The sequence below is a fragment of the Notamacropus eugenii genome, chromosome 1, assembly GCF_028372415.1.
Source record: "Notamacropus eugenii isolate mMacEug1 chromosome 1, mMacEug1.pri_v2, whole genome shotgun sequence".
Taxonomy (NCBI): domain Eukaryota; kingdom Metazoa; phylum Chordata; class Mammalia; order Diprotodontia; family Macropodidae; genus Notamacropus; species Notamacropus eugenii.
The window spans coordinates 137,059,952-137,075,675 of NC_092872.1; the positions used below are offsets into that span (position 1 = coordinate 137,059,952).

The window sequence follows — 15,724 nt, forward strand, 5'->3', positions numbered from 1 at the left end:
AAGTTAGGACAGATCACTAAAACATAAAAGTAAAACAAATGAATATTGTGAACCTTTTCACTCCTAATAATTCCTAACACTTGGAATCTGTTTGTAAACACTAGTCACATACAAGTTGGAGAGCTAAGTTAGGTTCTCAACAGTTATTTTGATGTTGAGACAGCTATGTTAATCAGATTATCTATGTTACCTGTGACAAAGAGAATGAGATGACTCCATATACCTCTCCCTAGAACATAAGTAATGTGTGATTCCCTGAATGGCTGTCCCTTACTACATCTATAAAAGGATTAACCACACCCAAAAACAGGACTACTTGAATCATTTTATTGCATTGTGGACTTGCAGCCCCTCAGATTATCAAATTGAAAGAAGAAAATAAAAATGCAAGATTCAGAGCAATAAGTCACAGAGTCTTTCATTGCCAAGTAGGAACCATATTAACAAAATTCTTCCTCGAAAGCTAGATTTTTATTTACACTCCTGGACTCTGTCAGGGGATATTGATGATTCTGGTAATATAGCCTCCTGGGTTCAGTTATACAGTTATATAGTTCAGTTTATATATATATATAAAATCAATCCATATGAGAATCTATTCTAATTTAAAGCACTCCACAGAAGAGATGGGCCATGCCAGAATTGAGCAGCTTTTCATCGTAAAGAGGGCCCAGCTTTTTCTTTTCTTTGTATTTTGGATCACACTTGTGGTTTTTTGTTTTGTTTTGTTTTTTAATAATTTTGCTATTTGGAGTAGCAACTTCATGTGGTGAGGAAAGAATACTAGATTTGGAGCCAGAGAGCATGGTTTTGTAACCTGGCTCTCATTAGATGCGTGAACTTGGCCAAGTAATTTAATTTCCTTACTTCAGTTTTCTCAGTCCCAAGTGAGGTCAATAACACTCTTGCTATACATATCTCCCAGGGTTGTGAGGAAGGTGCTTTGTGAACCTATATAAAGGCAAGGTATTATTGTTATCCTAAGAGTTTTGCCAGCCAAAAGCAGAACATCAAAATGAGATCTTTTGGTGTGAAGACAGTATTCTTGAACAGGCATTCCAGTTAACTGAAATTTTCCTACTACACAGAGAAAGAGTGGTTGGTTGGTTGGTTGGTTTCTGAAGGAAAAGTTGTTGACAACAATTTTGTTGCTTATTCTCTCTTAGTCCATCAACAAAGCAATGGAGAAAGACCATGAAGAATATAACATTGGTGTTTTAGATATTTACGGCTTTGAAATATTCCAGGTGAGAGTTAATGGAAAAGACGGTGAATGGTTGGGGAGAAGGGTGAAGTATTTCACTGAAGTTACAAGAGATGGTTCTAGCTAATGGAAGGAAAGTGTAGATTTATTTTAGTCTTTTTATTTTCTGAGCACTCTCTGTTCTTTACTTCAGTAATTTCATATAAATACAAATGAAACTGTGAGAAATTATGCATCTAATGTTTTTTATTAAGATTCAAATGATACAATTTTATACTCTACTGTAGGATTGGAATGGCCCCACTAAATTCCAGAAATGGCTTTTTTCAATGCTTTTACAACTAAAGTCTTAAAATAAAATGAATCAATTTATTTTATCTTCTAGAAAAATGGCTTTGAACAATTTTGCATCAATTTCGTTAATGAAAAACTACAACAGATTTTTATTGAATTAACACTAAAAGCAGAACAGGTAAGTCAATACCTAGTTCCCTGCCCTGGTTTTCTGCTTGGTTGGTTTATTTGTTTTTAACTTAAATTAGTTGTATTTTGCAACTGCTTGCTCCCCTCCCTTTCTTCAGGTTTGTCTGGAATAATGAAATGCCTCCTCAGAGAATCAAGCAGAGAAGCCCAATGATATTGTCAATTTAGCCTATTAAATGGTAACACCATCTGTTACCCTCTTTTTTCTTTCTTTAAGCAAAGATACAGTGAGTCTGGTCTTATGACTGGCTGGGTTTTTTCTTTTTTTTTCTCATTTCTTTTTTTCTTTTTTTTTTTTTTGTTTTACTACTTTCTGACTCACTGACCAAAATGGAAAATCTAAACCTGCTTCCAGCCTCAATTGTCATTGTCTATGGCACATACAGTGTTTGAAAGGAAAAACTTGGTTTTTCTCAAATTTGTTCCACACCCAATTTTCTCTATAAATAGGTAAATCCATAACAGGACAAGAATTTGGAATCTGACTTGAGGTAGTCTATTTTAGCTTCTTCTAAAAAGTAGCAAGACTTGTTTTTCAGTAAAGGAAATTGGCACCTTAATTTAATCATGGGAATATAATATCTTTCAACAACTCACTCCTTACTTAAAAATCCTCAGTGGCCTCTTGCTGACTACAAGATTAAGCTGGAACTCCTTATTTTCATAATGGAGGCCTTCCATGAGTTGGATCCACATTACTTTTCCAACATCCACAAACTTACACGAAACAGCCACTCATTCCCTCCATCTCAAGTTTTTTTATCTTTAAGCCTTTCCTCATGTCACTGTTTTTGTCCCCTCTGTCCCTTTTTTGCCTGACATGACACTTGTCCCCGATCCGATCTTACCCTCCTCCCAATTAAAATCTCACTCATCCTTCCAGGCCCAATGCAGACCCCATCTTTTGCATGAATCCAGCCTAAGCTGATCTCTATATTTCCTCTCTATGGGACCCATTGTTTACATTTTTAGACCTTTTCTTATTATATCTACCTCTGTTGTAGTCATCTGCTACATACAGAAGATTTTGGAATTCAAGATATATAGTTTATATTTGTTTGTACATCCCTCTCCCACAGCAGTTAGCACATTGATTTGATGCATAACAGTTATACTATATACAGTTGACTGATTAAAAAAGTTAAATAGTATTGATCAGTTCTTGCCATTGTTTGATCTATAAATGGATAGAAAGAGTTTGGAGCTGACAAGTTTGGAGGTAACAAAATTTATACTCCATCTAGGTTCTCAGAGTAGTTGATACCACCCCCTAGAGGGTGTTGGAACTATGGGGTGGGGAGGGAAGTAATAGCCTTGGGTTGAAGATGGAGAGATGTTGAATTAAAATAATAGGACCATGGAAGCATGTGGAGATAAGAGAAGAAAATTTTGAAAAACAGTTTGTACATGTTTCATCTATTGTGTAACAGAATCAAAATTCACAGTGATTACCTTATTTTCCAAATAAACACACAAAATGCAAGTTATAACCCATCAGAGGTCAAATCTGCTGACAAGACTTAACAAGCAAATGTTGGCAGAAGAACTTGTCATGAGTTATCAGGAAGTCCAGTGTGCATCGGCAGGAATATGTGCATGTAATGCCTCATTTACGATATTACATGACACAATATTGCATCATCAAAATTCCAATGCAAGGAAGAAAACACAAATTTACAATAAATTATTAAATTTAAGATATCACTTTTTTTAATTATATTTTTTGGAATGATGCAAATTTCAAAAAAAGAAAGTGAAAGCAAGTAGATTTCTAGGGGACACAGGGAGCCTCTGCTCTAGTAGGTCCTGGGCAACCATTTTTGAGTGAAATATAACTCCACTTTCAGTTCTTTTCCACTTGTATAAATATGATTTCCATACACTGTATTCTTGCTTCCCATCCTATTCTTTCAAGTTATCCTAAACTTGTGTTTTGAAGTTCTCAATAGCTCTTGGTTGCCCTGAATCCAGGCAGCTGATTGGATGAGTTGGGGGTTTTTTTGTTTTGTTTTGTTTTTAGCATTTCTATTTCAAAGAGGTCAGTGGTGTAAGCCCAGGGAATACAGTGAATCCCACATTCACCTCATGTAAAACCCCAGTTTTTCCATACCTCTAATGTTATAATCAGCATTCACTTGCTATATTAAATTCATAGAAGGTTTTAATTACTAGTCAAAGTATTGTTGTTGGTCTTTTATCATAATTACCCACAGTGGAGTTTTTAAATGGTGACAAAGAACTACCAAACTTCTCTGTTAAATTTTTTTCTAAGCATGTATTTTTAGTCAATCGGGTTTTAATAAATAGCTAGGAAAAAATAAATATAATACAATAATAATGTTAATAACTAAAAATAAATAAATAAATACGCTGGATGCTGGAGAGACAATAAAAATGAAAGTCATTGACCTCAAGAAGTTTGTAATCTAGCACCAACATGTGCACAAATAAGTATGTAGAATATAAACAAATAAATATTCTGTAAATCTTGGAGTGGGGCATTAGCATCTGAGGACGTTAGGAAAGGTTTCATATGGAAAGCATCATCTGAGCAGTTTTAAAGGAAAAAAGGGGAAGGTGAGAAAGGTAACACATTTCAGGCAGCAGGACAGCCATTACAGCAGATGCACAGAGATGATAGATGGAATATTGTGTATGAGAAATAGCATTTGTTGTGCCGTGTTCATCTCTGGGCACCCCACTTTGAGAAGGTCATTGAACATCTGAAGAGTGCCCAGAGTAAGCCAAACCACCAAGATAAGATGGTAAAGGAAATTGAATTCATGTTATATGAGGATTGATTGAAGAAACTAGAGATGTTTAGCCTGGAAAAGAGAAGGGAGAAGGGAGATGAAAGATGAGAGTGTCACATCTGAAAAACATCAAAAGACCAACTACAGCGGTATGCAATCCGCCTAATCTGCTTACACACTTACCGTGCCACCAACAGAATCAAAGGAGACTATGAGAGTTTTGACTTCTGTCTTGCAGGAAGAGTATGTGCAAGAAGGCATTAGATGGACTCCCATTGAGTACTTTAACAACAAAATCGTGTGTGACCTCATAGAGAACAAAGTTGTAAGTGTTGGGCCTGGCTATGGTTTCCCTGTTCCCAAATTCACAATAAAGGTTTTCTGTGTTTAAATACAGAATTAAAATTTAAATAAAAATCAGTCTCAGAATTTTGCATGTAACACTAAGTTCTACTGATGTGTTGCTTGGATATATGAACTCTTTTATCTGTTTTTCTGTGTCTCCCTCTCTTTTTCTCTTGTCTCTCTATTCCTTCCATCCTTCTTTTCCCTCTGTTTCTTTATCTCTCCTTCTCTCTCTCTCTCTCTCTCTCTCTCTCTCTCTCTCTCTCTCTCTCTCTCTCTCTCTCTCTCTCTCTCTCTCCCTCTCCATTTCTGTGTCTCTCCCTCTCGTTTTCTCTCAGTCTCTCTTTCGGTATCTGGGGATGCATCTCCTTCCTGCCCACCCACACTTTCCTATCCATTTCTTCCTTCTCTTCCACTTCTCCTTTTTATTATTTTTGACAAAAGACAGCTCTCTTGAGAGGGGTGGAGGGAAAGATATATTTGGAAACAAAGAGAAAAAAGTTATCAATAAAAAATAAAATCAGTCTTTGTGATTGAAGAATAATTCAACAGACACGATTTTCGCAAATAAATTATTGTATAAATATATGTATGTGTTTATGTATGTAGATGGATAATAAGATAATTTTTTGAGGTAATCTGGTATTTTCTCAAGACATTTTCAGTAGCTTAATCAAAGTTAGTTGTCCATCTTTGAGTTACAATAACAATTTTCACATAAACTATGTGCCAGTGGTCTTAGAAGATGCCTAGAGCATTGAGAAATCAGGTCACTCGTTCAAGGTCATGTAACAAATATGTATCACAGGTAGAATTTGATCCAAGGTCTTTCTGACTTTGAGACCACTTCTCTGTCCACTGTCATATTACCTCTTAGATATGAGTTATTATGGTGGAAATATTTCAGAATCTCATTTGCTTTCCTATAGTCTGGGGACAAGAAAAATAAAAATATGGATGGAATTTCATCCAATTCCTATCACTTTTGGGTCAGACAGATTTTCTTTTTCATCTACCAATTTAAAATACAACAATTAAAAGCTTGGATAGAGGGTAAAAAGTCATGCCCATGGTAGTTTTGGGAAGGAAATAAAGTATTATTTCTCCGTGTGATTTCTGTCAAATCTAAAAGGGAGTTAAATAGCTTTTCAGAGAAAAGTCTTTTTTTTTCCCATCATTACCCCTATTATGTGGCCCTCCCTTTCAAGGGTCATTGACTAAATTCTTATTTTAAGGAAAATGCTGCCTTTCAAAATAGGAGTTGTCTATTTTCTTAAGCAAGAAATTGACACCATGTATATAATTTTGCATTTGTATTGATTTGACCTTTTCAATTTGTCAAACTAGAATCCGCCTGGGATCATGAGCATCTTGGATGATGTCTGTGCCACAATGCATGCAGTGGGTGAGGGTGCTGATCAGACACTGCTTCAGAAACTTCAGATGCAGATTGGAACCCATGAGCATTTCAACAGCTGGAATCAAGGATTTATCATTCATCATTATGCAGGAAAGGTAGGGGAAGAAGCTTTGGTTTCAGAAGGAAAGGGAAAAGTGATTTCAACATGACCTATTCAGTTTGTTTTGCGTGGAACAGTCAATAGGCATTTATTGAAAGCCTACTCTATGTCAGACACTCTGCTAAGTACTGAGGATACAAAAAGGCAAAAGACAATCCTTGCCCTCAAGGAGCTCACCATGTAATGTGACCTCTTAGTATCCAGTTTGTTTGCTGGCTAGGGCATGGAGTGACTGAAATGAACCCTTTTATCAGTTTGCTCCTGATCTCTGAAATCAGTCCTGATTCATCTGTGCTGAGTGCCAGAGTGTGAATGAAATGTTATCATCATGATGGGGAGTTGGGGTATCCTCACAACAAATGGTTTTCTAGTCATGTGTTATCAGCATCATCTTTTTAAATAAAATAACAATAGATTTTTGTATTCCTTTTAAATTAAAAGTTAGTTGAAGGATTTAGTCTTTGCTAATTAATTTGTAAAGAATAAAGCTCTACTGGCCCCATACTAAGGAAGTTCCCTTCTAGTGTAAAAGTCTGAGCCCTTGTGGGTTCAGGTATGCAATGATCAGCAGAATTGTCTGCTTATGATACAAATGAGCTGATGGCATTGACATATATGGCAAAATGCCTTTATCAATCATGAAATGGTTCAGTGTGGACTCACCAAGATACAAACCTAATTACTTCTTTATTTGGGCCAGGTATCCTATGACATGGATGGCTTTTGTGAGAGGAATCGTGATGTCCTCTTCATGGATCTGATTGAACTTATGCAGAGCAGTGAGCTGTGAGTCAGAATATACGTATGGGATAAAGTTCTTGGGATTGTTGGTTTAGATCTGTTTGGGAATGGGCAGGTCATCTAGCTCGACGTCAGATGAGGACGCTGACACCCAGAAAGAGCTAGACTTGTCAAGGTCAAGAAGGTATAAACCAGGATTTGCCCTTAGGTCCTTGGACTGAAATCTGGTTTGCTTTCCATCATACCATCCTTCCTCATGCTAGGTGGTAAGTATCTTGGTCCAGCATGATTTTCAAGGCTAGGTAGCAATGGAATGGCTAAGTCAACTTTTAGAAAAGCTTTCTATTTGTCACTCATCTACATTTTTGAATGACATTCCTACTCCAAACCTGTGCTTCTATGATCCCTCTTAGAGGATCCTTCTGAATTCCCTCTGTTTTTGCACTCATCAGGTGATAGACAGGGCCAGAGCTGCCCTAAGCTTTTCACTGAGGGCAAGTACATGAGAGTTCTTTGCATTTCATTGTGCTAGAAAATTTATCAGAAAGGCCTAGACGCATCAAAAGTCCAAACGGAGTTTTTCCACATCTTTAATTCCAGAACAGTGAGAGTTTTTGCTTCTTTAATTCCTTTAAGGGCCTACTTTTCAAAGAATGGTCAAGAAATTTTTATATTAGTGCTTTAAGATTTACAAAGCACTCCATGTACATAGGTTCTTTTATCTGACCCTCACCACAGCCCTGTGAGGTTGGCACTATCGTTATACCCATTTTACAGATGAGGAAACGGAAGTTGAGTGAAATTAAGTAACTTAGCTAGGATCACAGGGCTACTAAGTATATGAGGTTGGATTCAAAGTCAAATCCTCTCAACTCCAAGTCCAGCATTCTATCCAGTGCAGCACATAACGTGACTGTTTATCCTCTGCCCAAGTTAAGCGAGGCAGAACCCCGAAGAAATAATCAGTATAATTCCAGCAGCTCCAAGGACTCATTTGGAAGTAATGAGGGTTTGGCTCTATATCATCAGATTCGCTGAACAGCTGCTTTTCTCTCCATTTAAATTTGTGCATAATCAGTAACTTGATTTTTGACAATGTTAAACTCTAAATGGCACAAATGTTCATCTGCAGCCACTCAGCAAACACTTATTAAGTGCCTACTATGTGTCAGACACTTCACCAAGCTGCTGTAAAGTATATGTCCCTCATCTGTCTTTCAGATTCTAGAGGACATGTACCACTGAGTTTACTGGACCAAAGCAGAGTAGAGAGTTATACCAACAAATCAAAACAGTGAATATATTACATTTAGGTTTTAACCTCCAGGGGATACTGAATTGCAAGGGCAAATAAAAGAGGAGAAAAGTCTGGAAACAGCTTTCAAAAATCAGTTGCCTAGCTTTACATTCTAGTAATAACTGTTGTATCTTAGAATTCTTTCTCGTATCTGTTGTTTACTACACCCAGAACCCTGTAGCTCAAGGGATGTGTATGTACCTGGATTGTCCCCACTGTCCCTGGACATGCTTATTCTTTAAATTATCTGGAACAGGGCTCCACTCATGACCACTTTTCTCACCCCTTGTTTTTTGGCAGCTTTCACTGGCTTTGCGTGGCCTGAGGGCATGTGCAGTGGAAAGTGTGCATGCTTTGTATTCAGAAATTAAGTTGCATGATGCAAACCGGGCAAGGGCTCCTAGAAACATCTCAGATGCATTAGATGTTTGATTTTTAATTAATTTTGGTCACTGAGCATTCAGGAACCTTTTACTGTGGCCACAGTTAAGGAAGCGCTGATCCAAGAACCACTCTAGGAGGAGAATTTTAGCCACTAAAGCTCTTCTCTGATTTCTTACTTAGCCTCTTGGTCCTTTTTTTCAGGCCTTTTATAAAGGCTTTATTTCCGGAAAATCTACAAGCAGACAAGAAAGGACGTCCAACCACTGCTGGCAGCAAGATTAAGGTACTGTTTTGTTTTGAGTTGTCACTTAGATTATGGGGAGGGGAGACGTACCCCAGAGCCAAGGGCTGGGCTTGAAGGCTCCAGGGCAAAAGTGAAGCCCAAGAGATAGGAGGGCCTTGATAGAGAAAGCACTTGGGGACTGATGCAACTGTTTAAATAGGGGTCACAGGTCATCAGCTGAATTTGCCTTGGCCAAATAGAAATCCCAAATGGACTTTAAGTACCTTGACTGACTAATATTCAGCAGATGATAATCTGCTGCTCTCTAGGAGGAAGTGGATTTTAGCTGAAGCTGAAGGAATTTTTGTTAAACCTAAGAGGAAAGTTTCTGATTCAGAGCCATGTCTGGCAGTCTAGTTCCAAATCCGTGTTCCAAATCAAGGCTTGAGGCTGGCCAGTTTCAGAGCTTTATGGATCTGAAATTCTGCTGGACTTTTAAAGAGAATGTTCATTTTATCTTTTTTCTTTTGGCCTTCACAAACTGTGTGTTGATTATCCCATTTGTCATTTGGATGTTCAAAGGCCAGGAGTTCAGGACTGGTCAACATGTATTTAATATACTCAGTGTGTAAAACAACAAAGAATGCTCGAAAGAGTGTTGATATGGTCCGTGGAGTGAGCAGTAGATTTAGAGTGAAAAGACCTGGGTTCAAATCTTGACTTTGCTGCTTAATACTTTTGTAATCCTGGGCAAATGACCCCCCTGGGCCTCACTTTCCTCATCTGTAAAGTGAAGGGGTTGCACTAGCTGACCTCTGAGGTCCTAATGCCTTAAAATAAGGGCTTTGATTAAGGAGACAAGCCAAATGCACATGGAAACATAGGAGCGTTTTCAAAGAAATATGTGTCCAAAGGTTAATAGATAATGTGGTAATCAAGTACCTTTTCAGCATTATTTTCCATTACTTCCTAATCCAAACTCCATTTTTCTGGCAGGCTATATCCTTGATCATCTCATTCCCACTCTCACCATCCCATACTACATCCCACCATCCCACACAGGTACCTCATTCTCTTTCCCTAAATGGCATTTGAAATGCCAATCTCCCTTTCCCCAGACACTTTATCCATCTTTCAAAGCTCAGGCCAAGACCCATCTCATTGATTAAGCCTTCCCTAGTGACTCCAGCCGGCATTTCTTTCCTTTCTTTGTGACTATTTCCATTTATTGTATATATCAGAACAGCAGTAGGCTTACTCAGGATTAATAAAGATAAGCCTATCCAGAAAGTTAAGCAAAAGATTGTATTACACTCTAGCACTTTATCATAATCTGTCTTATATTGTCTTTTTAATTTATTTGCATTGGTCTCCTTTCTCCAAAGGAATTATAAGCTTCTTAAGGACACACGGCAATGTTGTAGGCTTCCTTTGTTTCTCTTGGGTGCCTAACGCAGCACTAGTCATATTGTCAGAATAATCGCTCAGATTTATACAGCATTTTCTAGTTACGAAATGCTTTTCCATGCTTTCTCATTTGATTTTCACAACAACCCTGTGACTCGAGAGTATAAATAGTTCTATACTCATTTTATAGATGAGCAAATTGAAGTTCGGAGATTAAGCGTCTCACCAGGACTCAAATCCAGTGCTCTTTACTTATGCTTGATTATAACACCCTCAGTAAATAACTGTTGTATGGAATAAGGGCTGAGGGAGTCAGACAAGGGACAAGATTGGAGTCGGATGGATTCGTTAGACTTCATGGAGGAAGTAAGTTGTAAGTTGGCTTCTGAGGAAAGGGGAAGAAATCAGGATTTGCCTGGGGCTGGAGGGAGGAGCCAAGTAGTCAGTCATGAGCAGTCATCAGATTCAGCTGGCTGGAGCTCTGTGTCCATGGCAAGAATATTCACCATGAAATAAGAGAAATTCTCAGAAGCCACAAGCATTAATATCTGCATGCAGCTTGTGACTCATGAGTTCAGTTGTAGGTCCAGACTTAAGTTCTGGGGTGGAAAATCTGGTCACACGGCTCTCAAATTCATATCCAAAGGACCCAAATCAGCAGAACTGCACATGACCCAGCTTTGAAACTAGCTGGATTTTTTTCACCATGTCTGTTCTATGATGTATAAGGATGCCTATAAAAGAGGTGATAATCTCCTCTTTCTGACTTGATGCTGCCTTCCCCTCCTACCGCCCCACCAATAGCTTTAATTATTTATTTCTTTAGTTTAGTTCTGTGACTTAATAAATAGTACTGCCACACACAGACAATGAGTTGAAGGTTTTTGTTCAGTATCTAGTTCAACCTTCAGGTTATCCAGCGATATCTGCAATCTGCTCACTTCTGTCCCCCATCCTACCCCACTTTTTATACCACGGGTGCTCAGGAAAATACTGACCACCCTCTCTTGTAAAAGGGGTTTCTTATAGTACACACTATTATTCTGAGATAACCTGGTATGGTGAATGGAGGGAGGGCTTTGGAGTCAGCAAGATCTGGCTCTAAATTCTACCTTTGACACATACTAGCTGTCAAACCATGGACAAATCTGCTAACCTACTGGTGCCCTCAGGAAACTTGTTAAAACTATAAGTTACAGGCATGTTGCCAATCTTTATCAGTGGAGAGATTTTCCACACTGAGAATTCTCCCAAACTGATGAAATTACAAGTTCAGCTCAAAATGAAGCAAAATATACTCTGCTGGTCTGTATTGTAAGAACATTTTAAGATATTCCTTCCCACTGGCTACGTTGACATTTTAAGATCTTTCTGCAGGTTCATAACTTTCCATTCCCCTTCTTAAGAATTTTTCCCCTGTTGAGGAGTTTCTTGAAAAACATTAAGAGGATTTTACTGCATTGCATAGTGATGTACGTGGCAGTTGGGAGAGGAGGATTTCTTTGCCATGGTTGTAGGGATGTGAAGTAAGAACAGTGTTGAAAGCTATGCCAATGGCACTTGAATACCCAGTTTATGAGATAGGAAAAGAAAATGTTTCATTTGGTTCCCATTGAGCCAACTATAAATTAGCAGAAAAACATGGTAAAACTCTCAGCAGAGTGGCTTAGTGAAAATCCAGGTGCTGCTGCTCCCAGTTTGTTTTCTAGGACACTGGAGCAAAATGATCCTTTCAGTTGATCAAAGTCCAAAGCAGAGCTTGGGTGGAGGATGGCTGAACTTGGAATTCTCCAGTAAGCCACAGCCTCTCCCACAGGGTAGCTACAGGTGCCCAAGGCTTCATCCCACTGAGCTGCTCCTTCCCTTTTTAACATATGTTGTCTGCCCTTAGAGACCTCAGCTGTAAAATGTCATTTGGACTCTGAGGGTTGGAAGATTCTGACCTGTCTTTCCAAGTTCTCTTTTTTTCTTCCTGAATTAATTCCCATTTATTTTAACCTGAGCCACAGCTAGGACAGGGAGAACAAGGCTTTACCCTGGGAACTTTAATTGATAGCTCACAAATTTGGTCCCCTCCCCTAACTTCCCCCACCTCAAAAAAAAGGGATAGGAAAACAATAGCTATTGAATCAATTTTGAATATTAGTATTTGTCTGGCACAATTAGTCTTTTGAGCAAGACATTATAAAGGCAGAGTATTGCCAGTGTTATGAGCCATAGGAAAATAGCTAATATTGTGGAAGAAGAAATTGTTTAGAGGACAGTGGGGTGATACGGAAATAGTTGAGGTAACAGGCAAATAAAAGGGGGGAGATATCTCATACCTGAGGCTGTGTTAGCCTAGGGCCACTTGAAGTGCCCTCCTCCAGACATATATAGCCCTTTAACTTGTTGCCGCACGTAGCTAGGTGGTACAATGGACACTGTGTCAGATTTGGAATCAGTAAGATGTGAGTTCAAACCTAGCCTCAGACACTTAACTAGTTGTGTGATCCTAGGTGAGTCACCTGACTTCAGTTTGACTCCGTTTCTTCATTTATAAAATGAGGTTAATAATAGCCCCTACCTTGCAAGATTAAGGTAACATATATAGCTGAGGTAACATATATAGCTCTTGATAAACCTTAAAGCATTATGCACATGCTAGCTACTGTTATTGTGCAAAGCAATATAATAAATGGATGTCTTTATGAAGAAAACCTAATTTTAGGTAGTTGTGGTGTAGTGAAAATTAATAGCATTACAGTAGAGCATAGTGAGAAAATCATTGGTTCAGGTTAAGCATGGGTTCCAATCCAAGCCCTATCAACTGTATGTTTTATATGAGTGTTCAGTTGGTCAGTTAGCAAGTATTCAATCTGACTCCAGTGATCTTTGAAAGACACAAGATTTCTTATAAATACGTTTAATTCAACTCAGCCAACATCTATTATGCTGTCCTAGTTAGTGAAGGGAAAATAAAAAGTCATTAGACATGACTCCAGTGCCTTGATGGATCCTGTAGTCCCGTAGGGGAATTAATTTGACAGAAATAAGTGTGTAATTTTAAAAAGAGAGTGAGAAATTGAATACCATAGGCTTAAACTTTGGAAGTACAGCTCCTTCAAAAGAAACTAAAACCCAGGGACTCCACTGTTACACAAATAAGAGCTTGCCTAGCTGGGATGGGATCCCAGATCCCAAATCCAGGGCCCACACTTCATGAAAGGTCCAAATTACTGGGAGAGTCCAAAAGAGGAAGAGATGTATCTGGTTGAGGGACCCAGACCGTAGAGTAGATAGTGTTGGATTTAGTTAAGTATACCCTCTTTCTTCCTCAGTTGCATCATCTATAAAATGGAGATGATTATTAGTATCTATGTCACAGGATTTTTGTAAGGATCAAATGAGTTAACATATGTAAAGTGCTTTGAAAACCTTCAAGTGCTACATGGATGCTAACTAACATTGTTATTATTGGGGAGAATCAAGAGATGACATTTGAACTGGGCTTTTGGTGCAGTGGGTAAGATTTCAACTGGTAGCTTTGGCAGGGAGGGCATCCTGGTACAGGATGCCAATCAAATTAGTTGAGTCATTTTTAAAGGGTGTGTTTCAAATATATCCTTGTATTTCAAAAGTCTGCCTTAGATGTTTAAATATGTTCAGTGAAAAGCAATAACAGCACCATCTATGTCTTGAACTATTTCACGGTATAAATAAAACCAATTTACTTTGATCTCTCTTGCCAAATTTTCCCCTAGAGGATGAAAGTGGATCCATTACCGCTGGTTTTGAGCAGGGCACAGAGAGATTAACTGATCCTATATGTGCTGATTCTTAGGTCCTACAGAGAAAGCCTTTGGCAATGAGTCTGTGTAACTTTTACAGGGATTTTCAAATGGTCTTAAAATTCACTATTTTCTTTCAGATCACAGTGTCTAAATGAGAATGAGCAAAGCACTTTTTTTTTTTTTTTTACTATCTGTTCCATATTTTTTTACCGGCAATTTAAGTTACAAATTAGAAAAAAAAAATAGATTTACCCTAAAAATAAAAAAGTCTGTGTCTTGCTAGTGTTTTGGAGAGTATTCCCTAAGAATATTTAAGTTTTTTGATATTTTGATATCTTTCAACGGTCCTGGGCATTCTTCCGAATATGAAAAGATATTGCAAAAGAGATTTGCTGAGAAAATTGACCCATTGAATGCCAGATATTCCATTTTATTTCATATCATTAAAGGTGAAATTTTTAATGTTGCCTTCCTTGAAATTCTATGAAAAGTGAAACACGAAGGAGCTCTTGGGGTGAAATTGTGGCCTAGCATTGTGTGGCAACAGTATGATTTAGAACATCATAGAGCTAGAATTATAAAGGACCTTAGATTTGAGCTAGCCCAACCTCCATCATTTTTCACAAAAGGTAATTAAGTCCTACAGAAGTTAAGTAACTTGTTCAAAGCAGAGGTATGCTCATACATATTTAACAACCAGCTCTCCCCCAAAAAGTGTGGGCAGATAGCACTTAAGTTTAATCTATGTCGTTCATCTTCTTTCCATCACTTTATTACATGTAGATCATAAACAGAATGGTAAATTGAGCCCTGATTTATAGAAATTTGTAAAATTTCACCCTGAAATTTTAACAATTTGCTCTTTCAAGCCACTACTATCTGGCTCTAGTATACCCCTGGTTCAAGGTCACACTAGTTAATGACCGAGCTAGGACTTGAACTCAGGCCCTGTGACTGACTTCAGTTTCAATATTCTCATACACTCCCATACAGCCATGTTGGTAAAGACTCTAGAGTGCAGTTTGAAAGAAACTACACTTGGGGAGTCAAAATCACCAAAACAGGGCAAGATATTCCAGTCAAACAGACTTTAATTCAAATGAAAAAAGAGTAAGTTGAAACTTCTGACAAGGTGCTGGAAATGGCATATTGTGGTACTTCCAATATGAGACATAATGGAGAATAATTTAAATGCCAGAAATCAGAAGTATGCTAAGGCTGTGAAGTTTTGTCTCTTTGATACAGGAATTAAGCCCTAGGAGAGACAGCTGAATCACACTGCCCAGGAGGACTAGGCCTTTTTTTATGTTCTGCTGTATGAGAAAGACAAACTTGATACTTTGATGAGAAAAAAACAATTAAAGAAGCCATGAGAAAGAACTTATTCCTAAAAGTCCCCTTCAGTTTGTCTCATAGTTGGCACGGTTTATTAGCCTGACCTCTGACACCTGAGTGAGGTTGGCAAGATTTTAAGGGAAAAGTTCTACCCATCTCTTACTAAGAGTCTTAGCTTTGCTCTTCAGAAATGCATCTTTTTAAGCCAAATAGCCAGAAGTAAGCACAATCTACATGAGAGGCTGGGTAACTTCCTAAA

The 15,724-nt window shown here is 38.1% G+C and overlaps 1 protein-coding gene across 1 annotated transcript in view; it reads left to right on the forward strand.

Moving 5' to 3' along the window:
- The window catches only part of MYO1E (myosin IE), a 226,980-nt gene that overhangs the window by 131,986 nt on the left and 79,270 nt on the right, over window positions 1–15,724 (forward strand). The window contains exons 11-16 of the mRNA XM_072615613.1: window positions 1,167–1,247; window positions 1,590–1,676; window positions 4,679–4,765; window positions 6,133–6,300; window positions 7,006–7,091; window positions 8,929–9,010. Of these exons, the coding sequence (XP_072471714.1) occupies window positions 1,167–1,247; window positions 1,590–1,676; window positions 4,679–4,765; window positions 6,133–6,300; window positions 7,006–7,091; window positions 8,929–9,010 (591 nt within the window). The remainder of the gene's footprint in view (window positions 1–1,166; window positions 1,248–1,589; window positions 1,677–4,678; window positions 4,766–6,132; window positions 6,301–7,005; window positions 7,092–8,928; window positions 9,011–15,724) is intronic.